The sequence below is a fragment of the Chlorocebus sabaeus genome, chromosome 19 (assembly GCF_047675955.1).
Source record: "Chlorocebus sabaeus isolate Y175 chromosome 19, mChlSab1.0.hap1, whole genome shotgun sequence".
NCBI lineage: Eukaryota > Metazoa > Chordata > Mammalia > Primates > Cercopithecidae > Chlorocebus > Chlorocebus sabaeus.
Window position 1 is genome coordinate 20,221,315 of NC_132922.1, and position 27,033 is coordinate 20,248,347.

General features: G+C 51.0%; 1 protein-coding gene across 4 annotated transcripts; it reads right to left on the reverse strand.

The window, feature by feature from the left end:
• Positions 1-5,565: 5,565 nt before the first annotated feature.
• On the reverse strand, positions 5,566-27,033 carry TCN2 (transcobalamin 2). Of its 4 annotated transcripts, none has more exons than XM_007975422.3 (10): positions 26,709-27,026; positions 26,211-26,419; positions 22,443-22,635; positions 20,672-20,841; positions 19,187-19,339; positions 18,220-18,392; positions 17,907-18,093; positions 16,222-16,387; positions 9,945-10,060; positions 5,566-6,164 (listed from the first exon to the last, which is right to left on the reverse strand). In XM_007975422.3, the coding sequence occupies exons 2-10, from the start codon at positions 26,272-26,274 to the stop codon at positions 6,103-6,105; spliced, it is 1,284 nt and encodes a 427-aa protein (XP_007973613.3). In that variant the 5' UTR covers positions 26,275-26,419; positions 26,709-27,026; the 3' UTR covers positions 5,566-6,102. The 4 variants fall into 4 exon arrangements, with proteins under 4 accessions (XP_007973613.3, XP_007973612.3, XP_072862913.1 ...); XM_007975421.3 differs by having other exon boundaries at positions 26,211-26,422; XM_073006812.1 differs by adding an exon at positions 22,979-23,022 and having other exon boundaries at positions 26,211-27,025.

Sequence of the window (27,033 nt, forward strand, 5' to 3'; positions counted from 1 at the left end):
AATCGCTTGAACTTGGGAGGCAGAGGCTGCAGTGAGCTGAAATCACACCACTGCACTCCAGCGTGGACGAAAGAGCGAGACTCCATCTCAAAAACAAACAAACAAACAAACAAACATGAGCTAGGCATGGTGGTGTGTCTGCCTGTAGTCCTAGCTACTCAGGGACTTGGGAGGGAGGATCCCTTGAGCCCAGGAGATGGAGGCTGCAGTGAGCTGAGATTGCACCACTGCACTCCAGCCTGGGTGACAAAGACCCTGTCTCAAAAAACATTTTTTTAATTTAATTAAAAAATAATAAGAAAGAAAAAACCAGCAACAATAATACATATATATATATATATATATATATATATATATATTTTTTTTTTTTTTTTTTGAGATGGAGTTTCGCTCTTGTCACCCCAGCTGGAGTGCAGTGGCACAATCTTAGCTTACTGCAACCTCTTCTCTTGCCTACCGGGGTTCAAGTAATTGTCCTGCCTCAGCCTCCCAAGTACCTGGGATCATAGGCGTGTTCCATCATGCCTGGCTAATTTTTGTATTTTTACTAGAGATGGGGTTTCATCATGTTGGCCAGGCTGGTCTCGAACTCCTGACCTCAGGTGATCCTCCCGCCTCGGTCTCCCAAAGTGCTGGGATTACAGGCATGAGCCACCTCGTCCAGCAACAATAATAATAATTATATATATATATATATAAATTTTATTTTAGATAAAGAGTTTCACTCTGTCACCCAAGCTGGAATACAAAGGCACAATCTTGGCTCACTGCAACCTCCAACTCCCAGGTTCTATCAATTCTTCTGTCTCAGCCTCCCAAGTAGCTGGAACTACAGGTGCCCACCACCACGTACAGCTAATTTTTGTATTTTTAATAGAGGTGGGGTTTTGCCATGTTGGCCCGGCTGGTCTCAAACTCCCGACCTCAAGTGATCTCCGGCCTCAGCCTCCCAAAGTGCTCAGATTCCAGGCATGAACCACCGCACCTGGCCAACAATAATGATGTTATGAAACAAAAATACCTTGTACCTTCTTAGAGCTGAGCTGATGGGGAGTGGTTGGCAGTGAAAATCTGTCTCCAAGACCACCATGAAGTGGCTCCTACCTGCCCTGCCTGGTGATGGGTGGCTCTGAGGACTATGGATTAAGCAAGCAAGGCCTGGACAGGCCTTGGTGGAATGGAGAGGACTGCATACCTTGGGGTGAAGGGAGTCTGAGGGCAGAGCCCAAAGCAGGTGACCCAGCAGCACCATCCTCCATGGGAACCCAGAAGGGCCAGGGCACATGGGAGGGGCCTGTGGCTTCCTTGGGCCCAGTCTCAGGGGACAGGGAGGTGGCATGGTACAACGACAAGTGTCGGCACTGGGGTCCAAGTTAGGGAATCTCAGCTCTGCCACCCACAGACACCACCTGCGGCCAGGATGGAGGGCTCCATCCCATCCACTCCTTACTGTTCCTCCTCGAGGCAGGCGCTGTGTTATTCCAGTTGCAGATGAGAGGGCTTGGTGAGCTGCAGGAAGCAAGGTGCCAGGGGCATGCAGTTTGAGTGGCGGCAGGAGGTTTGGACCTGGTCTCTGTGTGGCTCTAGGGCCTCAGCTTATTTTTTTGAGATGGAGTCTCATTCTGTCACCCAGGCTGAAGTGCAGTGGCACAGTCTCGGCTCACTGCAATCTCTGCTGCCTGGATTCAAGCAATTCTCCTGCCTCAGCCTCCCGAGCATCTGGGACTACAGGGGCCTGCCACCACGCCCAGCTAATTTTTGTAGTTTAGTAGAGACAGGGTTTCACCATCTTGGCCAGGCTGACCTCATGATTCACCCACCTCGGCCTCCCAAACCTTTTTTTTTTTTTTGAGACAGGGTCTTGCCCTCTCCCCCAGGGTTGGAGTACAGTGCAGTGGTGTGATCATAGCTCACTGCAGCCTCCAGTTCTTGGGCTCAAGTGATCCTCTTGCCTCAGCCTCTCAAGTTGCTAGGATTATAGGCAGGTGCCACTACTCCTGGCTACTTTAAACCTCAGCTTCTAACCTGCCTTGACCAACAGCCAGCAGGGCTCTCAAGAGGATATTCCCATGTGGAAGAATGGGGGCTAGGGCACTCAACTCCATTCATGGAGAGTGGCAGGAGGCTCCTTTGCATTCCTTGGAGTCCACCCAAAAGCCCAGAGTAGTCTGCCCTTGCCCACAGGCTCCCCAAATCCCTCAAATCTGAATGTGCCCTTTGGAGGCCCAGGCTCCAAAGGCTGCTTCTGTGGAAAGCAGGTGATGGAGAGAGGCTTTAGGGGATGGGGAAGTGGGGGCAGAGAATCGATTTCTGGCAACCGTGCTGCAAGGCTGTGGGACGGGCCTCTCCTCTTGTCGATGCATGTGCCTAGACAGATCACTCCTGGGGCCTCAATTTCCCCATGTGTGATCTATGATGGGATCGCATGCTATGTAAACCAAAGCACCATCCCACAGCTGTGTTAGGAAACAGGCTTAGTGAGCGGAAGGGGCTTGTCTGGAGCCATTAGAGATCTAAATACAGGCCTGACATAGACCTGCCTCCCAGTCCCAGATGGAGGGCCTCTGTTGGTCAGACTCTTACCCTGATATGGGGCCATGCACCCAACATGACTGTCCCCTCACCCACACTGTTTCTCGGGATTCCTGCCAATTGTGCCAGACTAGACATCTGACCCAGTGTCTCAGAGACTCAGTGGCATGGGACACAAGCTGAGAAAGTAAGAGGGAGCTTGAATTGGAAGGGAGACAAGTCTCTGCCAGGACCATGCCCAGAAGCAGCTGACTGATGGGAAGGAGGCAGAGAAGGCCTGAGGGCAGGGGAGGTGAAGGAGCTCTGAGCTCCAACTTCCATTTCACTACCTCCCTTGACTGCCCCTGAGTTTGACTGGCTGGGTCTTTTCAGCAAATATCCTTTTTTTTTGGAGTCTCACTCTGTTGCCCAGGTTGGAGTGTAGTGGTGTGATCTCGGCTCACAGCAACCTCCACCTCCGGGGTTCAAGTGATTCTCCTGCCTCAGCCTCCTGAGTAGCTGAGATTACAGGCATCTGCCATCACACCCAACTAAGTTTTGTATTTTTAGTGGAGACAGGATTTCACCATGTTGGCCTCGAACTCCTGACCTCAAGTGATCCGCCTGCCTCTGCCTCCCAAAGTGTTGGGATTACAGGTGTGAGCCACTGTGCCTGGCTTAGCAAATATCTTTTCATTTGAGCAGGATTCAGCAGCTTCCTGCTCCTCAGGGTCAAACACACCCCAACCGTCCCTCCTGGAGGAAGGATCAAACCCAGCTCATGGGCCCCTCAGAGCCCAGTGCAGAGCGGCCCCCTGTAGTTCCCCTTCACTTTCTCTCTAGCCTGGCCTGAGACCTGCCACAACCAGTCTCCCCAACATGGGAGGGGCCTGTGGCTTTCTCAGGCCCAGTCTCAGGGGGCAGGGAGGTGGCATGGTACAACAGCAAGTGTTGGCACTGGGGCCCAAGGTGGGGGAATCTCAGCTCTGCCACCCACAGGCTGTGCGACCGAAGGCAAGCTGCCAGCCTCCGAATCTGTGCACCTCTGCTTCAGCACTGTTAAGGGAGAGTCAGTCATAGGACAAGTCAGTCCTGAATCCTCCCTGAAGTGCTCTCACCATGTTAAGGATGGACAAGTGAACAAGCAGAGGTTTGGGGTTCTGGGCATAGACATTTCACCTTAAAAATGAGACCGATTGGCCGGGCGCGGTGGCTCACGCCTGTAATCCCAGCACTTTGGGAGGCCGAGGCGGGCGGATCATGTGGTCAGGAGATAAAGACCATCCTGGTTAACACAGTGAAACCCTGTCTCTACTAAAAATACAAAAAAATTAGCTGAGTGTTGTGGCGGGAGCCTGTAGTCTCAGCTACTCGGGAGGCTGAGGCAGGAGAATGGTGTGAACCCGGGAGGTGGAGCTTGTAGTGAGCCGAGATCGCCTGCCACTGCACTCCAGCCTGGGTGACAGAGTGAGACTCGTCTCAAAAAAAAAAAAAAAAAAAAAAAAAAAAAACCGTGGGGGGACTGATTTTGCATTTGGCTTCCTGGTACACCTAAGTTTTTTTCAATATAAAATAATGGGTTTTTTTTCTTTTTTTCTTTCTTTTCTGAGATGGAGTCTCACTCTGTTGCCCAGGTTGGAGTGCAGTAGCGCAATCTTGGCTCACTGCAACCTCCACCTCCTGGGTTCAAGCAATTCTTATGCCTCAGCCTCCTGAATAACTGGGATTACAGGTGCACGCCACCACGCCTGAGCTAATTTTTGTATTTTTAGTAGAGATGGGGTTTCACCATGTTGGCCAGGCTGGTCTTGACCTCCTGACCTCAGGTGATCCTCATCCTCCCAAAATGCTACGATTACAGACGTGAGCCACAGCACCTGACCCAATATAAAGAAATATTTTAAATTGCCTACTTCCCCTATCTTCCCAGACCCTAAGTATTTGAAGATGGTGCTCTAGGAGGTTTGATTTGCGACTTCAAGGACTTCAAGTGTGTCACTATCTCTTCCCGGGCACGTGGACCCAGACCTGATGGGCTGTTCATCAGAGGGTCCCTCCCACTGAGGACAGGACCTCTTCCTAACCTTGGTGGGGTGCAGCATAGGGGCTGCCTGCCTCGGCTGAACCCCACCTTCAAGAGGGCAGCCCAGAGCCCCTAAGCCCCGACCAATGAGAGGCAGGATCCCCGCATCATGGTTGCCAAGGCCTGGGGTGTGCCCTAATGGTGCCTTGGGGAAGAGCAGGGAGTGAGACCCTAGCTTCAGGGTCCCAAGGCTCTAGTTGAGTTGGGGTTCTGCCATACGATTATAACCATCATCGAAGCCTCTTATTTTCAGTATTTTAGTGGAGGAGCTACGAGGCTGTCCCAGGCCAGGTCTGTGTCCCTGAGCCAGGTTCCCACAGCCTCACTGCCTAGTCTGTGACCTTGCTGAGTCACTTTTCCTTTTTGAGCACCAGTTTCCTGATTTTTTTTTTTTTTTTTTTTTTTTTTTTTGAGACAGAGTTTCACTCTTGTTGCCCAGGCTGGAGTGCAATGGCGCGATCTCGGCTCACTGCAACCTCCGCGTCCAGGGTTCAAGCAATTCTCCTGCCTCAGCCTCCCGAGTAGCTGCGATTACAGGCACGCAACATCACACCTGGCTAATTTTTTGTATTTTTAGTAAAGATGGGGTTTCACTATGTTGGCCAGGCTGGTCTCGAACTCCTGACCTTGTGATCCACCTGCCTTGGCCTTCTAAAGTGCTGGGATTACAGGTATGAGCCACCATGCCCGGCCTCCCAGTTTCCTGATTGGTAAAGCAGGGATAAAAATGAAAATATCAGCAACTTCATAAAGTTGTTCAAGATAGTATCTAGCAAGTGAGTGCTCAGCAGATAGTAGTGGGTGCTCAGTCAGTAGTAGTCAATGTCGTCAGTGCTGGCATTCCCATCACTCCCCCAATGCCCAGAGATGGCTCAGCCACCCTCCACTCCTCCCCAATGGGGTTACTTCTCCCTTCTCTCGTCCCTGCCCCTGCACCTGAGGAGTATGAGGCACCAGGCCACTGCAGCAGGTCCATAGGCCATCAATGCTTTAATTTTGTCAGAGGCAGGCACTGAGCAACCCTGCTGAGGTCTCCCCAGCTACTGTGCCACAACCAGCTCGGAGCTGCCACTCTAATAGCAGAGTGGAGAGCTGGGGTCAGGGCCATAGCCCCTAGGCTGAGGAGGCCTTCTTGCAGGACCCCAACCACAGAACAAGTGGTCCTCACAACACCTGCGGCCTGCAGACTCCTTTTCCTTCTGCCAAGGAGTCTGAGATGCTTCCTGCCCGTCGGACCATGGGGTGGCCTTCGTGGGAGACCTGCAGGGCCAGCCTGGCCAAACCTGGCCAGAAAGACTTCCCAGGGAAGGTGCTTGGCTCCCTGTTCCAGGGTGGGCCATGGTGTAGGGCCCTCGAAGGGGTTGTGGCTGGGGTGATCCCAGGGGGCATTGCTCCAAGTGCACAGGAGGTGGCAGCAGGGTCAGGCAAGTTCCTGTTCCAGGGACATCAGGAGGGAGGGTAGAAGCCCAGGGAGTGTGCGAGGCTGCTGCGATGAGGGAGTTCAGGGGCTACCAGCTAACCAGCCTCAGCTCAATGGTTTCTCCATCCTTGGGTCTGTAGTCAGCAATACCTGCAGAAACAGATTGAGCAAGGCGGGGTGAACTGGGCAGAATATTGTACCCTGCAACCTCATCTTCTAGTCTCCCAACCCTGAGGCCAGGGTCTGTTAAGAATCCACCCGGGGCTTGGTGGTGAGAAGCTGGAACCTCCCCAAAGCCTGCTCAAAGACTCTGAACTCAGCTTCCTAAAGGGTTCCTGAGGCCACGGGCTCATCTGGCAATAAAAACACCTGACAGGAAGGGTCGCTGTCTTTGTAACACCCTAGGGGCCATCAGGAAGAGAAACTTGCGCAGTGCGGTCTGGAGAGGGAACCAGAACCATGCATGAAGTCTCCCGGGAGTCAGCCTTCACTCACTACAGAGAATCCAGGCTCTAGGAGGACGCCTGGATTCAAGCCCCAGCTCTGTCATTCATTACTGCTGTGACTCTGGACAAGTTATTTAACCTCTGAGTGAGTGAGTGTCGGTGCGCTTGTTGGTTAGGTGGGAATGCAGCCTGCAGGGGAGCTGAAAGGGCCCTCTGAGAGAGCCAGGTGTCAGAAATGTTCCCTTTCAATGGAAGTGCTATGATCCAAAATGTCTGCGTCGCCCCAAAATTTAAATGTTAAAACCTAACCTCAAAGGTGATGGGATCAGGAGGCCTTAGGGCCTTTGGGAGGTGATTAGGTCATGAGGGTAGAGCCTCATGAATGGGATAGGAAAGTGCCATTATAGGCCGAGCAGGGTGGCTCACACCTGGAATCCCAGCACTTTGGGAGGCCGAGGCAGGTGGATCACTTGAGCTCAGGAGTTCAAGACCAGCCTAAGCAACATGGTGAAACCACATCTCTATCAAAAATACAAAACACTAGCTGGGCTTTGTGGCACAGGCCTATGGTCACACCTACTCAGGAGGCTGAGGTGGGAAGATTGCTTAAGCCTGGGAGGCGAAGTTGCAGTGAGCTGAGATCGTGATACTGCACTCAGCGTGGGTGACAGAGTGAGACCCCCAACTCAAAAAAAAAAAAAAAATTTTTTTTTAACTACCATTATAAAAGAGGTTCCTTCACCAGGCAAGGGCCAGGAAAATTTAAAAAAGAGGCCCCAGAGGCCTGTCGTGGGGTGGAGGGACGGGGGGGGATAGCATTAGGAGATATACCTAATGTAAATGACGAGTTAATGGGTGCAGCACACCAACATGGCACGTGTACACATATGTAACAAACCTGCACGTTGTGCACATGTACCCTAGAACTTAAAGTATAATAAAATGAAAGAAAGAAAGAAAGAAGAAAGAAAGAAGGAAAGAAAGAAAGAAAGAAAGAAAGAAAGAAAGAAAGAAAGAAAGAAAGAAAGAAAGAAAGAGGCTGCAGAGAGTTGCCTTGTCCCTTCTACCATGTGAGAACACAGGCAGCAGGTACCACCAGAAAGTGGGCCCTCATCAGACACTAAATCTGTCAGTGTCCTGATCTTGGACTTCCCAACCTCCAGAACTGTAAGAAATACATTTCTGTTATTTAATTTAATTTTATTTTTATTTTATTTTATTTTGAGATGGAGTTTCGCTCTTGTCACCCAGGCTGAAATGCAGTGGTGTGGTCTCAGCTCACTGCAACCTCCATCTCCTGGGTTCAAGCGATTCTCCTGCCTCAGCCTCCCGAGTAGCTGGGATTACAGGCGCCCGCCACCAACCCCAGCTAATTTTTTGTATTTTTAGTAGAGACGGGGTTTCACCATGTTGGTCAGGCTGGTCTTGAACTCCTGACCTCAGGTGATCCACCCGCCTCGGCCTCCCAAAGTGCTGGGATTACAGGCATGAGCCACCGTACCTAGCCTCATTTCTGCTGTTTATAAGCCACCTAGTTTATGGTATTTTGTAATAGCAGCTTCAATGGACTAAGACAAAAGGGAACTCAAATTATAACTCTCATCCACCCCAAGGAAGAGAGAGGAGTGATTTATGCAACTGGTTGATTTGGGAAGAATAAACTAGGCATGTGTAGCCTGGGCTCTCTGTTTTTCTACTGGGAGTGGACTTCCTGCTAGACTTAAGGGCAGAGTGGGTAGGAGGTAGAGGCTACAACTGCCCAGGTCTGCTTCCTGGCTGGGTCCACCTAACTCTCACCCTAAGCTACATCCTCCTGTCTTTATCAGTAATAGAACTGGCCAGACTTGGGGTCTCCATCTGTAACTCCTATTTTTTATTCCCCAATTTATTCAGAATGAGAGCAAGAAAAAAGAATGCTTTTTAGTGGGCTCCCTCAGAAAGTCCCACCTTCTCTAAAGCACTCGCCACAATGCTTGACACATGGTAAGTGCCCCATAAAAGTTCTTTAGGGGTGGAATATAAAGGCAACTTAAGTAGCGAGAGTAGGGACAGATGACCTTTAAGGGTCTGTTTGCAGGCCAGGCGCAGTGGCTCACACCTGTAATCCCAGCACTTTGGGAGGCTGAGGCGAGCAGGTCACTTGAGGTCAGGACTTTGAAACCAGCCTGGCCAACATGGTGAAACCCTGTCGCTACTAAAAATACAAAAATTAGCTGGGCATGGTGGCACACGCCTGTAATCCCAGCTACTTGAGAGGTTGAGGCAGGAGAATCACTTGAACCCAGGAGGCAGAGGTTGCAGTGAGCTGAGACCTCGCCATTGTACTCCAGCCTGGGCAACAGAGCAAGACTCCATCTCAAAAAAATATATATATATACATATATATATATGTATGTATGTATATGTATATGTATATGTATATAAAAGTTTTACCAAGTAGAAATTTTAAAATTATACATGTGGGCAACATTTTATTTCCACTGGATAGCATGGCTCCACTTTTTTATGAAAAACTTACTGGCATATTTTTTTAAAGTATCTAGAGGAAAAATTAACTAATTTTGGCAGGGCATGGTGGCTCATGCCTATAATCCCAGAACTTTGGGAGGCAGAGGCAGGCAGACCGCTTGGGCTCTGGAGTTTGAGACCAACTTGGCCAACATGGTGAAACCCCATCTCTACCACACATAGAAAAATCAGCCGGGCATGGTGGTGTGTGCCTGTAGCCCCAGCTACTCAGGAAGCTGAAGTGGGAGGATCGCTTGAACCCAGAAGGTTGAGGCTACAGTGAGCTGAGATTGTGCCACTGCACTCTAGCCTCGGTGACAGAGCAAGACCGTATCTCAAAACAAAAACAAAAACAAACAAACAACAACAACAACACCACATTATTTTGGCTGGGCGTGGTGGCTCACGCCTGTAATCCCAGCACTTTGGGAGGCTGAGGCTGGTGGGGATCACCTGAGGTCAGGAGTTCAAGAACAACCTGGCCAACATGGTGAAACCCCATCTCTATTAATAATACAAAAAAATTAGCTGGGCATGGTAGCAGGCACCTGTAATCCCAGTTACTAGGGAGGCTGAGGCGAGAGAATCACATGAACCCAGGAGGTGAAGGTTGCAGTGAGCCAAGATCGTACCACTGCACTCCAGCCTGGGCAACAAGAGCAAAACTCTATCTCAAAAAAAAAAAAAAAGAGAGAGAGACATTATTCCTACGTAGTAGGAATTCTAGGTGATTTAAATTTTCTTCTAGTTCTTTTTTTTTTAAATAATCTATTTAGTTTCCTAGAATTTCCACAATAACTTACATAAAAATTCTAAGACTTCAGTTCAATATATTATATCCAACTTTGAGCATCATTGATTTTGTGAAGCTGTGGCCCAGGAGGGTGCTAGGGAAAGCTGGGGTAAGTTGATGAAGCCTCTTGGCTGGGTAAACTTGGGGTAGGGGGCACATCCAGGGTGTCAGGCCATGACTCACCTTGCAACAGGGGCGTGTCGGGGTCTCGGAGGAGCTGCCAGAACTCCCTTTCCCCAGCCACTTTCCCCATCACGGAGGTCAAGTAGGGGCCTGACAAGGAGGCCTGTGTTTCATATCTACAAAAGGGAAAGGCAGAGAGAGAGAGAAGAGGCGGCTGTTGTCCCTAAGGGGAGAGGCAGAACTCACCCACAGCGGGAAAATCCTTTCCAAGCTCTTTGGGCCGACACTAGTCAAACCCTTCCCGGGCCACCTAGCCACAGGTCTGTGGTCTCAACTCCTTCCCCTCCAGACCCCCGATCCTGCCTGCTCAGGCTTCATCCTCTCCACGCTGACCATGACCATGGCCTCCAGGAAAGGGGCATCTATTATGTTATCAGCTCAGCAGTTGTCCCCTCTCTGGGGGGCTGATGTTATGGGGCATGAGAATCAGAAGCTGCCGGTGTCACCTAGAGTGTGTACAATGTACAATGAGAGAAGGTGAAGCCTGCATGCAGAGAGAGGGAGGGTCATGGGAAATGGAGGCAGAGACACCTGGCAGTGGCACTGGGTCTCTGTGGCTCAGTGGCATTCCCCTCTTCTTGGGGCTGCACGGCTCAGCTACCTCTCTGATTCTACATGCTCTACACCCACTGTTGTGGAGAGGGTTGGAGTTCAATTTCTGGCCCTGGCAGCCAAGGGACTCCTCACTCACACTCCCTCTTTCCTGAGCTTCTGGCCTCTAACTTTGAGTTTCTCCACTCTGTCTAGATGCCACTGCCACAGGAAATCTCTTAAAACTCCGTGAGCCTGGGCCAGGCACAGCGGCTCAAGCCTGTAATCCCAGCACTTTGGGAGGCTGAGGCAGGCAGATCACCTGAGGTCAGGAGTTCGAGACCAGCCTGACCAACATGGAGAAACTCCATCTCTACTAAAAATACAAAATTAGCCGGGTGTGGTGGCGCATGCCAGTAATCCCAGCTACTGGGGAGACTGAGGCAGGAGAACCACTTGAACCCGGGAGGTGGAGGTTGCAGTGAGCCGAGATCGCACCATTGCACTCCAGCCTGGGCAACAAGAGCGAAACTCCATCTCAAAACAAAACAAAATAAAACAAACTCTGTAGGCCAGGTCCTTTGTCCCTCCCACAGGAGGAAGCAGCACGATCAGGGCTTCCCCTGGAAGAGTGGCTTGAAGAGATGAGTGGGATTTGCCAGAGGAGAAGGGAGGAGAGCGGGGCAGAGCCGAGAGGAGGCAGAGAGAAGAAAGGCACACAGGTGCACAGAATTTGGGGGAATGGTCTTTCAAAAGGCGGGGTCAGGCCAGGCATGGTGGCTCATGCCTGTCATCCCAGCACTTTGGGAGGCCGAGGCGGGTGGATCACTTGAGGTCAGGAGTTCGTGACCAGCCTGGACAACATGGTGAAACCCCATCTCTACTAATAACACGAAAATTAGGCTGGGTGTGGTGATACAAGCCTGTAATCCCAGCTATTCAGGAGGCTGAGGCAGGAGAATTGCTTGAACCTAGTAGGCGGAGGTTGCAGTGACCTGAGATCACACCACTGCACTCCAGCCTGGGTGACAGAGCAAGACTGCTTCTCAAAAACAAAAGCAAACAAACAAACAAACAAAAAATAACAACAAATGAGCGGGTTCTGGGAGAATGCAAATGAATGAAAAGGAGGTGAGACTGTCGAGGTAACAGAGGAGTGATGTGAACGGATGCATCTTCCAGAAAGTACCCTCTGGGGTAATACAGCCCTAAGTTATTGAAGGTTGCAGTCTTAGAGACAGAGGGATTTTTTTGGTTCTAAGAAACACAGGCTGGGTGCAGTGGGTCACATCTGTAATCCCAGCAGAGGCAGGGGCAGAAGCAGGGGGATCACCTGAGGTCAGGAGTTTGAGACCAGCCTGGCCAACATGGTGAAATCCTGTCTCTACTGAAAATACAAAAATTAGCCAGGTGTGGTGGTGGGGCCCTGTAATCCCAGCTACTCGGGAGACTGAGGCAGGAGAATTGCTTGAACCCAGGAGGTAGAGGTTGCAGTGAGCTGAGATTGTGCCACTGCACTCCAGCCTGGGCGACAGAGTGTAACTCCCTCTCAAAAAAAAAAAAAAAAAGAAACACAAATCTATTTGGGGTGACTTAAGCGAAGGGAAAGTACTGTTCTAAGGAATGTCACAGAGTAGCCCTTTTCCCGTTCCTTAACTCTGCAGGGCCATGTGCTGCACAGGGCCACCTCTCTCCACATCTGTCTGTCTGTCTGTCTGCAGTAGAGCTTTCTCTGCTGTGCATTCAAGGGCCTCAAATGTAGTCTTCATGCCTGAACCCAGTTCCGGCATCCACACACATTAACAAGAGAACCATTTCTCAGACTGGAGTCCACAGTGTCTTCCCAGAGGTCCCTGAGCTCTGAATAAAAATGTTAAATTCGAATTGTCTTTCATTTTGCTGACAATATTCAAACCCGAATACCAGCCGGTTCTGGGTAATCTCAGTCTGTGGGTCTCAGCCCTCCCAAGGGCACTCAGCCTGTGTGTGGCCATCAGTGACTGCGCTGGTGCCCAGCAGTATTATGCTATGTGCCACAGGCCACCAGGAAGGGAAGGGAGGTGGCCCTCATAGTGAATGAAGTGGCTGAGCCAGGGCAGGAGTGCTCAGGCTTCACTGCAGCTCAAATACAGGGAGGTACTAAAGTGCAGGCCGACACCTCTGCAGAGCGTCCTTATTTGAATGGTATTGGTTTTTATACTTTTCTATTTAATTTACAAAGTTGTTGGGGATTTAAAGCTGCCTAGAGCTAGAAAGAGAAAGGACTTTTCTGTGTGTGGTAGAAGCAGGGTTTCGCCATATTGGCCTGGGTGGTTTTGAACTGCTGGCCTCCAGTGATCTGCCCGCCTTGGCCTCCCAAAGGGCTGGGATTACAGGTGTGAGCCATCACACTCAGTCTTTTTTTTTTTTTTAAGACAGAGTCTTCTTCTGTCATCCAGGCTGCAGGACAGTGACATCATCAGAGCTCACTGCAGCCTTGAACTCCTGAGCTCAAGCTGTCCTCCCACCTCAGCCTTCTGGGTAGCTAGAACTATAAGTGCACACCATCATGCCCAGCTAATTAAAAAAATTTTGGGGGGCCGGGCACGGTGGCTCATGCCTGTAATCAGCACTTTGGGAGGCCGAGGTGGGTGGATCACTTGAGGTCAGGAGTTCGTGACCAGCCTGGCCCACATGGTGAAACCCCGTCTCTACTAAAAAAATACAAAAATTAGCCAGGCATGGTGGCACACGCTTATAATCCCAGCTACTTGGGAGGCTGAGGCAGGAGAATCGCTTGAATCCAGGAGGCGAAGGTTGCAGTGAGCTGAGATTGCACCACTGCACTCCAGCCTGGGCAACAGAACAAGACTCCACCTTAAAAAAAAAAAAAAAAAAATTGTAGAGATGGCAGTCTCACTATGTTGCCCAGGCTGGTCTTGAACTCCTGGGCTCAAGTGATACTCCTGCCTCAGCCTCCCAAATCACTGGAATTATAGGAGTGAGCCACCACCTCTGGCCAAAGACTTTGTATTTAGTAAACATATCAGTACACATCTAAGTCATATTACAGAAGAAATAACTCAACTTGGGGTCTGGGAGAATTTTTGTACTCTGGAGGAGTCTTTGCATATCTCTGGTCTGAGATTCCCTGACCTAGAGGACCTGAAGAACCCAATTGTGGGCCCTCCCTGGATGCAGGAATGCTGTTCTCCAGGAACTCCCACTGGGGACAGAAATTGGGGCCCATTGGGAACAGAAACAGGTCCATGATTCTAGGGGAGAAGTCTGTGGTCTGTGTGACCTGGTGGAAGGCACTCAACTTCTCTGGGCTGGACTCCCACTGATAACATGAGAATTACATTCATCTTATTTCATCATGGGCAGGACCTAGTATCAAATAGCAGTCCAGACATGCTCATTCTCAGACTGGTCTAAGCTCAGGGTGAGAAGCAAATGTAAGGACATTGTCCAACCTCCTTTAGGTAATTAATAAAAGGATTGGGCCAAACTTATTTCATAATAAAAGTTCTTATTATGGCCAGCCATGGTGGCTCATGCCTGTAATCTCAGCACTTTGGGAGGCCAAGGTCGGTAGATCGCTTGAGTCCAGGAGTTTGAGACCAGTCTGGGCAACATGGAGAAATCCCATCTCTACAAAAAATTAAAAAAAAAAAAAATTTGCCAGGCGTGGTGGCGCATGCCTGTAGTTCCCAGCTACCTGGGAGGCTAAGGTGGGAGGATCATCTGATCCTGGAAGGTTGAAGCTGCAGTGAACTGTGATTGTGCCACTTTGCACTAGCCTAGATGACAGAGTGAGACCCTGTCTCAAATAAAGATATTATAAAAGTTCTTATTCTGGGCCGGGCACAGTGGCTCACGCTTGTAATCCTGGCATTTTGGGAGGCTGAGGCAGACAGATCACTTGAGGTCAAGAGTTCAAGACCAGCCTGGCCAAAATGGCAAAATCCCATCTCTACTCAAAATATAAAAATTAGCCAGGTATGGTGGTGCATGACCATAGTCTCAGTTACTCAGGAAGCTGAGGAAGAAGAATCGCTTGAACCTGGGAGATAGATGCTGCAGTGAGCTGAGATTGTGCCACTGCAACCCAGTCTGGGCGACAGAGGGAGACTCCATCTCAAAAAAAAGTAGATGGGTGTGATGGTGCATACCTGTAGTCCCTGCTGCTTGGGTAATTTGAGGCTGCACTGAGCTATGACTGTGCCACTGCACTTCAGCGTGGGTAACAGAGTGAGACCTTGCCTAAATAAATACATGGCCGGGCGCAGTGGCCCATGCCTGTAATCCCAGCACTTTGGAAGGCCAAGGCAGGCAGATCACCTGAGGTCATGAGTTAGAGACCAGCCTGGCCAACATAGTGAAACCCCATCTCTACTAAAAATACAAAAATTAGCTGGGCATGGTGGTACACGCCTGTAGTCCCAGCTATTCAGGAGGCTGAGGCAGGAGAATCACTTGAACCCAGGAGATGGAGGTTGCAGTGAGCCGAGATTGCGCCACTGCACTCTAGCCTGGGCAACAGAGGGAGACTCTGTCTCGAAATAAAAAAATAAATAAATGGGCCGGGCGCGGTGGTTCAAGCCTGTAATCCCAGCACTTTGGGAGGCCGAGACGGGCGGATCACGAGGTCAGGAGATTGAGATCATCCTGGCTAACACGGTGAAACCCCGTCTCTACTAAAAAAATGCAAAAAACTAGCTGGGCGTGGTGGCAGGCGCCTGTAGTCCCAGCTACTCGGGAGGCTGAAGCAGGAGAATGGCGTAAACCCGGGAGGTGGAGCTTGCAGTGAGCTGAGATCCCGCCACTGCACTCCAGCCTGGGCGACAGAGCGAGACTCTGTCTAAAAAAAAAATAAAAAATAAAAAATAAATAAATAAAAATAAATACACAGACACAAGTTGGGCCTCCAGAGCCTGGGTAACAGAGTGACACTCTGTCTCAAAAAAACAAAAAAAAACAAAAAAAAGTTCTTACTCTGGCTAAGCATGATGGCTCGCACCTGTAATCCCAATATTTTGAGAACCTGAGGTGTGAGGATAGTTTGAGGCCAGGAATTTGAGACCAGCCTGGGCAACAGAGAGAGACCCTAGCTCAAAAAAAAAAAAAAAAAAAAAAAAAAAAAATTAGCATTAGCTAGGGATGGGTGGCACGTGCCTATTGTCTCAGCTATTCGGGAGGCTGAGGCAGGACAGTAGAGTTGCTTCATCCCCATAGTTTGAGGCTGCAGTGAGCCGTGATTGCACCACTACACTCCAGCCTGGGTGACAGAGTGAGACCCTGTCTCTTAAAAACAAACAAACAAACAAAAAGCAGTTCTCACTCTGATGAAAGCAACGCTGTGTTGTGCGCTTGCTACGTGCTGGAACTTGCACATATAAAAAGCACATGCCACCATCTCTATGTGTACTAACTCCTGAACTCCTCACACTGGCCCTGCAGGGAGGGGGCACAACTGTTCTCCTCAGTGAATTGTGGGTGCCTACCTGGAACCTAGCTGGTTAGAGCTGGGATTCCAACTGGGGGGTTCTGCCTCCAGAGCCTGCTCTCTCAATGACAATGCTGGCCTATGGCTCCCTGTTTCCATAACACCATGGGCAAGAAAGGAGCGGAGCAGGTAGAAGCAGAAGCAGGGCCAGTGTCTCTCCCGAGGGAACCCTCTCCTCTGTCCCCTGTCTCTTCCATGACCCTGTATCAGGCATGTGGGGCTGGGGTGGGGGTGAGGACTGGGAGGTGGGAGTCTCACGTGAATCCTCCTAACTCATGGGCCTTCTTCAGGACATCTTCCACGGTGGACCCGGCAAGAACAGAGATGGATTGTCTGTATGGCAGCAAGAGGCTAAGCACCTGCAGTGTGACACTGATGACCTCTTGGGTCTGAGGAATGGTCTCGGCAGCTGGTTCCAACATGACTGTGCCAGGGAGAAAGGAAGGGGTAGTTGGTGTGAGGACAGGGATCCTGGATATTTGTCTTCCTGTCTTCCCTCAAAGACACCTGGACCTTGTCCTTCCCCAAGTCCTCATCTCCATCAATGCCACCACCACCTGCTCAGCTGAAACCTGGCTTCCATCCCGGCCTCCCCTGTCCCTCATTCCCCACATCCCCCACCACCCAAGATCAGGCCCCTCACTGGTTCCTCTGCTTCCAGTATCCTTCCTCCCACCTCTCTGGCACCTAGCACTCCAGAGGGCTCTTTCTAGAACATGTATTTGTTCACAGCGCGTCTCTGTTACCCTGATGGGCTCACCTCCCCTTCATTCATCTGCCTTCCACTCCGTCATTCTCCCAGATCCCATTCTTTTGCAAGACGATTCCTCAAAATTCCCTCAAACTCTGTGCACCTCTGTGTCTTTGTTCTTGCTGCCTCTTCTCGGCTCTACTCTATCCATTCTTGTTTTTTTTTTGGAGACAGTCTCACACTGTCGCCCAGGCTGGAGTGCCATGGCATGATCTCGGCTCACTGCAACCTCTGCCTCCCAGGTTCAAGCGATTCTTGTGCCTCAGCCTCCCTAGTAGCTGGGATTATAGGCATCAACCACCACACCTGGCTAATCTTTTGTATTTTAGTAGAGACAGGGTTTCACCATCTTGCCCAGCCTGGTCTCAAACTCCTGGGCTCAGGCAATCCACCTGCCTCAGCTTCCCAGAGTGCTAGGATTACAAGCACGAGCCGCCGTGTCCAGCCTCCTTCTTCTCCATTCTTTTCTTCTTTTTTCTGGTTATTTATTTATTTATTTATTTATTTATTTATTTGAGACAGAGTCTCACTCTGTCACCCAGACTGGAGTGCAATGGCACAATCTCAGCTCACTGCAACCTCCACCTCTGGGGTTCAAGTGATTCTCTTGCCTCAGCCTCCTGAGTCGCTGGGATTACAGGCACTTGCCACCACACCCAGCTACTTTTTTGTATTTTTAATAGATGGAGTTTTGCCATGTTAGCCAGGCTGGTCTTAAACTCCTGACCCCAGGTGAGCCACCTGCCTTGGCCTCCCAAATTGTTGGGATTATAGGCATGAGCCATTGCACCTGGCCTCCTTCTCCATTCTTAATTGGCAAATCCCAATCACCTCCTCAGCCCCTTTCTCAGAGGAAGCCTGGATCATGCTGCTACTGGGGCTTATCATGTTGTATTAGAGTTAACCAAAATGTATCTCTCCTCATTCATTCCTTCATTCATTCATCCATTCACTCAAACATGTCTGTACTGGGTATCACACAAACGGTATGCCCAGGGCTCTCCATTTAGTGTCTTCCTCCCCACACTGTCAGCTTCCAGAAGCTGTGACCACATTTTGGCTACTGTGTCCCATGCACACCCACAAACTTGTGCAGACTCAGCAAATCAGGACGAAGCACCCTCCCCTCACTGGGACGTCAACGCATGCGCAGCAGATTGTAAAGGGCTGCTTCCACAAAAGGCTGGGCTACCTTGTGGTGCCAGGCAGTCTGGGAAGATCAGATCAATGTAGGTCTTGTGGTTCAGAACAGGCAGCAGCTGGGAAATCATGAGAGCATTCTGGAAGGCTCCGTCCTGCAGACTGGCCAACAAAGCAACGCTCGCCTTGAGACATGCTGTTCCCAGCTCTGCCCCAGGCATGGAGGAGGTCATGAGCAACTGGTGATAGAGTGGGGAAGAGAGGGAGGAGGTCAGCCGGTGGGGAGGGGCTAGGTGCTCCAGCCCCTGAACACTCCCCGCTCACTGTTCCCCAGGGTGGCCATGGCTCCAGAGTCTCTTTCCCACCTGTAATGCCAATGGGGTGCTGTAGACATTCCCAAAGTGGCCCTCGGGGGTCTGGGCCTTCAAGATCTTCTCTTGTACTGTCCTGATGGCCATGGTGATCCGTTGTCTCCGATCAGGGTTGAAGTTTGAGCGCTTCAGACAGGTGAATGCCAAGCCTGCCATGGCAGCTGTGTCTTGAAGGGGGGAACAGAACACATGATGAGCTGGAGAGCCAAGGGGCCAGGACAGGTGGGGGCTTGAGAGTCAGGCCCTTGTAGCTATGGGCAACCACAGGAGGGCTTGGAGAAAAAGGGCAACATGGTCAGATCAGCTGAGGGCACCAACTCAACCTGGTCTGCCCAAGACTTTCCTTGTCTGGACTCTGAAAATCCTATGTCCCAGGAAACTGCTCATTTCTGGGCAAACTGGTTTGGCTGATCACTCTGCAACTTGAGGGCTAGAGGTTAGGGAGAAGGACTGGAGGAGGGAGGCCCGAGAGGACTTGACCCTATACCACCTATTTCCAAACTTGGCCACACGTTGGAATCACTAGGGGAGTTTTATTTTATTTTTTATTTTTTGAGACAGAGTCTCACTCTGTTACCCAAGGCAGTGGTGTGATCTCTACTCACTGCAGCCTCCGCTTCCCAGGTTCAAGTGATTCTCCTGCCTCAGCCTCCCGAGTAGCTGGGACTATAGGCATGTGCCACCATGCCCAGCTAACTTTCGTATTTTTAGTAGAGATGGGGTTTTACCATGTTGTCCAGCCTGGTCTTGAACTCCTGGCCTCAAGATATCCACCTACCAGCTCCAAAGCTGACTCACGGCTGGAGCATCACCCATGAGCCCCACCAATTCACCCCTAAAGACTTGATACGGAGGGGTCCCAAGGAAAGGTGAGTGTGGGGCCAGGGTATGGAGGTCATCAGTGCAGGCCTGGGTTCTGAGGGAGTGCCAGCCTGGCCTCGGTAGGGTCTGACCTACTCACCCACAGAGTAGTGGCCCTGGTGGAGAGGTTCCACAGCATACAGGAGTTTGTCTACCACGCTGCCATGGACCCGCTTCTGGTGGAGACACAGGGCCAGAATGCCCAGGCCATACTGGTAGTAGCTAGTGTGGGGGTGGCCCTTGTGATCATGGCCTGGGAGGGAAAAAAAACCAAGTGGTTGCCTCTCTGCCCCCACCCAGCAGCCAGCCCCACCAGCGCACAGGACCCCTGGTCTGCACTTTCCAATACACTCCTTTAGGTCATGGGATCCTTCATTCCTTCACTGCCTCAGCCCATACGTGCTGAGGTCTCACTGTGCGTCAGGCACTGGGCTTAGAGGAAGCAGGAGACCCATGGCAGATGGGCACTGTGCAGTTCAGGCCTCAACCATAGCAATTGCTCATGAGACTGCAATCGTAATGGGAATGCAGACTAAGTAGTGATATTTGGGCGGCTGGGAAGTCAAGACAGGATCCTCCAAGGAAGTAATGCTGGAGAGGGCTGGGGATGGGTGGAGGCAGAGCCAAAGGTAGAACAGGAGGGAAGCCAGTCCAGATGGAGGAGCCAGTCGGGGAGCCAGTCCAGATGGAGGGAGACTGTATGAAGACACCGGCTTATGAGTTGAGAAATGAGAGAGAGCCGTATGGCCGGAGCCCACAGAGGGCAGGTGTGTGTGGGAGGCAGAAAACGGATGAGCAGAGCTGGGGAGAAGGTAAGGGTAGACAGGCTGGGCCACAGAGCAGTGAGGAGCCCCTGCAGAGTTTAAACAGTGCCAGCAAGATCAGGTTTATATTGAAAAGGCTGGCTCTGACTGTTGTGTGCTGGATCAAGTCAGGGCAGAAGAGCTAGTAGAGACAAAGGCATAAGTCATAAGCAGACTGTCCAGTTGTCCCGAAGGTGGATAATCAAGTCAATCTTGGTGGCTTGCCAATACAAGACTTGCCAACGGGCCAGGCACAGTAGCTGATGCCTGTAATCCCAGCACCTTGGGAGGCTGAGGCAGGCGGATCACCTGAGGTCAGGAGTTCAAGACCAGCCTGACCAACATGGAGAAACCCCATCTCTACTAAAAATACAAAATTAGCCGGGTGTGGTGGTGCATGCCTGTAATCCCAGCTACTTGGGACGCTAAGGTAAGAGAATCGCTTGAACCCAGGAGGCGGAGATTCCGGTGAGCTGAGATCATACCACTGTTCTCCAGCCTGGGCAACAAGAACAAAACTCCGTCTCAAAATAAAACAAAACAAAACAAAAAAACACAAAACAGAAAACACCTGTCAATAGAGTGTGTGCAGCGTGGGAAAGGCTGGATCAAGGATGACTATGGGGACAGGTTCGAGCCTCTACGTGGGCAGTGAGACGGGCAGAATGGATGGTGGGAAAGACGCCTGGGGAGAAAACCCGAAGTTCTGATTTTCACTAGAGAATATCATCTGATGAGCCCTCCCAGATGCTCCCCACCCCCAGCCGATGGTGTCTGCTCACCAATGGCCCTCTTCTCATCCTCCAGGAACCGCTTGAGCTGTGAGACCAGCCTGTCCCCCTTGTGGCCCCCAACAAACTCGCAGTTGGCCCTGAGAGCGAGCAGGTAGAGGGCCAGCTGGCCCATGGAAGGCTTGCCCTGGCAGTCACTGTCATCCTCGCTGAAGGCAGACCTAGGACAAGGCCAGTTAATGGCTTTGTGAGAAAGTGCCACGCAGTAAGCCTTGGAGCGCCCACCCCACCAGCATCACAAAGTGGAAAAAATCTTAACAGTGGGAAGCGTTAATAAAAGCACCAAAAGTAGGTGTGTTAGCTATATTGTTGTGAGGTGTATGCCACAAATATTTAATAAAGATGAACAATTAGATTCAAGGATAAACTCCGAGGGCTCCTGCATCCAAATCACCTGTGCCTGCCCCACTCTTTTGTCCATACTTCACCCACATGCCCCCTCCTTTCTTTTTCATTTTTTTATTTTATTTATTTATTTTCTTTGAGACAGAGTTTCGCTCTTGTTGCCCAGGCTGGAGTGCAGTGGCGCGATCTCAGCTCACCTCAACCTCCGCCTCCTGAGTTCAAGTGATTCTCCTGCCTTGGCCTCCCGAGTAGCTGGGATTACAGGCGTGAGCCATCATGCCCGGCCAGATTTTTATTTTTTTTACTGAGATAGGGTCTCACTCTGTCTCCCAGGCTGGAGTACAGTGGTGCCATCATAGCTCATTGTAGCCTTGTTCTCCTGGATCCTCCCACCTTAGCCTCCGGAGAAGCTGGGACCACAGGCATGTGTCACTACGCCTAGCTAATTGTTTTTATTTTTGTTTGTTTCTTTCTTTTTTTTTTTTTTTAAGAGACGTGGTCTCAATATGTTGCCTAGGCTGGTCTCGAACTCCTGAGCTCAAGCAATCCTCCTGCCTCAGCCTCCCAAAATGTTGGGATTACAGGTATGAGCAACTATGCCTGGCTTTCTTTTCTTGCCACCCCTGCATCCACTTCTCAAGAGGGAGTCTGAGGAAGAGGTGCTTCATGGCTGCCCCTGATTATTTACCTCCCATTCAAACTCCAAAACAGGCCTCTCTGTAATGCCTCTTGAAAAGGGAGTACAGAAAGATGCTGCTTTTGGGTTGGTGCAGTGGCTTATGCCTATAATTCCAACACTTTGGGAGGCCAAGGCAGGCAAATTACCTGAGATCAGGAGTTCAAGACCAGCCTGGCCAACATGGTAAAACCCTGTCTCTACCAAAAATACAAAAATTAGCTGGGCATGGTGGCATATGCCTGTAATCCCAGCTACTCAGGTGGCTGAGGCACAAGAATCACTTGAACCTGGGAGGTGGAGGTTGGGGTGAGCCAAGATTGTGCCACTGCACTCCAGCCTGGGCAACAGAGTGAGAAAAAAAAAAAAAGAAAAAAAAAAAAGATGCTGCTTCTGGACTCAGTATGAAAGAGTGTGGTCATGGATTAGTGATGTCTGCCTCATGCATGGGACGGGAGCACACAGAGTCAGATGCTGCTTCTAGGCTTAATGTGGAAGACTGCAGTCATCGATTAGTGATGTCTACCTTAGGCACACTAAGGGAGCACAGAGTCAGATGCTGCTCCTGGGCTTATCAAAAAAAGAGTACAGCCATGGATTAGCGATGTCTGCCTCAGACATCACTGAGGAGGGGCAGTAGTAGCAAGAGGAGCCCTGCATTAGCATCTCTGATCTAATCCAACCAACCCCTTCATTCTATACACAGAGAAAGGCCCTCCATTGAAGAGACTGTGGTAATACCCTAGGAGGCACTGCTGGTAACCAAGCTTGAGGCTGTGCAGGTAGAGGTCCTCCTTGGTCCCCGCCTGCAGGCTGGAGAGGCGCAGGCCCACATAGATGCTGGGGTTCAGGTGCTCCAGGGAAAGCCGGTCCATCCAAGGCAAGAGGTGCTGGCCCAACTTCTCTACCAGATGGCTGTCCACCTCTGGTATTTCTTAGGAAAGAAAATGGTGCAAGTGAGGTCACAGGGCCAGGCCACCAGCAAAGAAGTGCTTTGACATTACCAGCGCCTTCCCCAGGGAATACATGTCCTCACCCCCACCTCCATCCAGCACACACCAACTTGCAGGGGGAACTGCAGCCATACTGAAAGGCAGTGGGAGGGAAAAAGGGGGGAAGCATGTATCCCTAAAGAGCAGTTGGAGCCAGCCAGCGAAAGAGGTGGCAGGCTGAAGGTAGAGGATGCTATTGCCAGGCAACCACTCTGCCCATCAGCAGTGACGGTGAGACTGCATGCCAAGCTATGGGGTGTGCCCGGGCACCTTGCCCAATCTCACTTGGTCCTCATGCCAGTCCTGTGATGTAGATACTGTCATCATTGCTTTGCACAAAAGAGGAAACAGAAGTTCAAAGTCATGTCATGTCTTACACAAGGCTGCAGAGCCAAGGATGGAACTAACTGCAAAGCCCCTGTTCTCTGGTGCCCTGCTGAATGTGTGCACTACCCGTTTACAAAAACATCGGCCCACATGCACAACATGTTACACATCAAAGGTTCAAACAACACAGACTTCCAGCTGGTGAATTGAGGCTGCCTGGTGAACTTCCTCCATGAAGATCTCAAAATAATGCTTTTCCTGCCATCTCTGTTTAAGTGAAGAGGATCTGAGATTGTGAGATGAGCTCTTAGAAAACAGCCACAGCTTTTGCAGCCATTTACCTGTTGCAGTTGAATTTATTTGAAGCTGTGCAACCAAAATACTGAAACACCCTGAAAGTGGAAGCCTTACGGATAGTTCCAAGGGACCTGAGCTCAGCACAGGGTAGTTTAGAGTAGTTTGCCTTGGAGGCACCTTGGACTTTCTGTCCCCGTTTACTGCCTCCCAGTTGCTGCTGGGCTCCAGCTGCCTGATGGTGGCCTCCACTATGCCATATCCCAGGGGACTAAGAAAAGGAGCTGTTGCAAGATGCCTCATCTGCCTCCTGGGCCTCCCGGTGCGAGGGTCAGAGCTCCTAGAACACAGCTCCATCTCTGTGGGTTTGGGTCCCACAACCTCGTGTCTGTTTTTCCGACAGCTCCAGATATCTGTTGCTATAAGGTGGCCATCCACCAGCATGAAACCCTACATAATCCTTTGCTGTGTGGGCCCAGACCAGAGCACATGGCTGGTTTCTCACCAGATGTTAATGAAGAGAGACTGGGGGGTTGCTTTTTTCCCTTTCTCTCACTCAGAACCAATTTTGATGTCTATCTCCATTTCTCTGTCTCTCTCCCTCAATGTCTCTGAGGCTCTCTGGGTCTGTCTCAGTCTCCCCCAGCCTGTGTCTCTCTGGTCATCCGCACCTCCTCACCTCTCTTTCCTTCTCCCTTTTCTTGAAACTCGCAAGGGAGTTCCCTGACCTCACCCTGGGCTCTCACCTCCAGCACGATTAGTCAGCACAGGGTTAGAAACTGAAAGACCAGGATCCAGCTGTAAAGGGAGAGACTGACAACCACAGAGCAGCCTCCTAGAAGGAGCCTCTTAGAAGGAAGGGGCCAGGCAGATTCACCTAGGGTGATAAAAGCAGCCTTGGGTGAGCTCTCGCCCTACCAGCCCAGCCAGGCCAGCTAAGGGCTGATTGCTGTTGACATTCACAAGCACAGGAGCCAGACAGAGTGGTTCACGCCTATAATACTAGTACTTTGGGAGGCAAGGTGGGAGGATCGCTTGACCCTAGGAGTTTGAAACCAACCCCATGCAATATAGTGAGACTTCATCTCTATAAGAAAGTTTTTTAAAAAAGAAGAAGAAGGAGAAGGAGAAAAGGAAGCCCAGGAGCCCACTTTGCATTAGCGTTTGTGCAGTGATCCTTGTCAATTTCACAATACACACACAGAACTGTAAACTGGGAGAGCAGGTGTCATGGGATCCTCCTTTGTACTACACCAAGGAGGAAGGCAGGGGAGCATTCTTAGCCCTATTACAGGTAAAGGAATGAGGCTGGGTGCAATTAAGTGACTCAGCACAGATATTTGCACCCCAAACCCCAGTTCAAGGTTCCCCAGACCCCAAGGGATGGGGCTTCCTGTGGGGTCAGGCTAATGGACTAACTGTCCAAGGCTGAGGACCAGGCCAGCCAGGTCTGCAGGAGGGAAAGTTCTGGCTAGTTGAACCCAGAACTCCCCTGGGAAACTGTCCAGACATGAACCAAGAGCTGGGGTTCCTGGGCCCAGACCTGAGGAGTCTGATTTATTTATGGAACACAGATGAGGGGCTTGGAGTTCTGGCTGGGCATGGTGGCTCATGCCTGTAATCCCAGCAATTTGGGAGGCCAAAGCAAGAGTATCACTTGAGCCCAGGAGTTTGAGACCAGCCTGGGCAACATGGCGAAACCCTGTCTCTACAAAAAAATACAAAAATTAGCCGAGCATGGTGATATGCACATATAGTCCCCAGCTACTTGGGAGGCTGAGGTTGGGGGATCACTTGAACCTGCGAGGCAGAGGTTGCAGTGAGCCAAGATCATGCCACTGCACTCCAGCCTGGGCAACAGAGTGAGAACCTGTCTCAACAAAAAACAAAACAAAAAAAGAAAACAAGGCATAAAGTTCTAAAAAACTAAGTTCAGCAAAGCTCTGGTAAAGGTGGAGCACCCTGAGTGAGTCACTCAGCCCCTCCAACCCTCGACTTCTTTACTTGACACCTGGATATGACTGCACCCACCTCTCAGGGTTTCCCTAGTTACAAGAGCCCACGGTGGTGAAAGTGTATTGCTGAGCGTAATCCTAGGTGCAGAGGAGGGGAAAAGAGGCGTGAGCGGCCCAGAGTCCTGAAGCCTGCCTTCTGCCTCCTGTCTGAAGGAGCAGCCCTGACCCTCTAAGCTCAGACTCACAGACAGGTCCCAGGAGACAGTGTGCTCCAAGAGACCCCTTGGGGCACAGAGCTGGAGCAGGCAGGACCTCTGAAGACTCACTTCCTGCTGCCTAGAATGTGTGTCCCCCACTCCTTTCCTGCCAGCTCCTTTTCTTCCTTCGAGTCTCAGCTCCCATGTTCCCTCTCGGTCCTCAGAAAGTCTTCCCCATGCCCAGCTATTTTTTAATTTTTTTTATTTTTTGTAGAGATGGGGTCTCCCTATGTTGCCCAGGCTGATCTCGAACTGTTGAACTCAAGCGATCCTCCCGCCTCAGCCTTCCAAAATGCTGGGATTTCAGGTGGGAGCACCTAACCACTGATTTCTTTTGTCCGTCCCCCTTCCCTAGAACATAAGGTCTAGGATGGCAGGAATTAGACTTGTCTCACGCCTTGCACATTCCCCAAAGGCTAACACTGGGCCTGACACAGAAAAGGCTCAGTAACTATGTGCTGAACGAATGTGTGAACCAAAGAGTGAATTAACGGAGGAGATCTTGTCTGGTGAGGAGTCAGACATATAATCAATCGCAATACGATCTGTTAAATGCTGAGGTCCAGCTAAGTCCAAACTGCTGTGGGAGCCCAGAGGGGCAGGTAAGTTCCCCCATCCTATGCCCCAGTCACCCTCCTAAGGACCCAGGAGGAACGAGGCACAGGATAGAGGCGAGTTACTCACCACAGATCTCAGCGAGGGCCCCCAGGACCCCCAGAACGAAGAGGAAGGCCCCAAGGTGCCTCATGGCAGCAGCAGGTGGGTGAGCAGTGATCCAGAATCGGGAGAGACTCCTGGGGCTGGCCCTGCTGAGGCTCTCCTGACCACAGCCGGTCACCGCTCCGAGACAGGCAGCTTCCTGTCACTGATTAATCCTCCAGGCCTGCAATGCGCTGCTAAGTCAGCAGAGAGAGAGGGGGGAAAGGTCTGTGGTGGCGGGGAACAGAAGGCCAAAGAACAGAGGAAGGAAGGGCAGAGCAGCCCTCCTGGAGGCAGGGAACAAAGGGAGGAGGAGGGTGAGTGAGACCATGTGAGACATCTTGAGGCCATCCACGTTCCTGCTTAAAGAGCCCGGGACCAGCGCAGAGGGCCTGACGTCTGATCTGCCAAGTCTGTCCGACCGTGCCTGTCTGCTGTCCCCTTAGCTGTTCCAGTGGTGGATCGGCAGGACTGGGTGCCTACCTTGTACTCCTTACAGAAGGAGCCCCTGGTAGTGCCCACCTAGCCCGGGACAAGGAGCGGAACGGGAGCTGCAGCTGCAGTGGTCACGTGAGCAGCACTGCTGGAGTCAGTTGTTTTTCAGCACCACCCTCCTCGGTGGTGGAGGAGGGGATTGCGGGGGTGGGGGAGTTGGGCAGTTTTGGGGAGGGAGGGATGCCGCTGGCCCCAGACCAGCCAGGCCACTTTTCTCAACCAATCTGAAAGAGCTGGGAGCCTCCTGGAGAGAACAAAACAAAACAAGTTAAAGAATAGGATTAAGGCCGGGCACAGTGGCTCACGCCTGTAA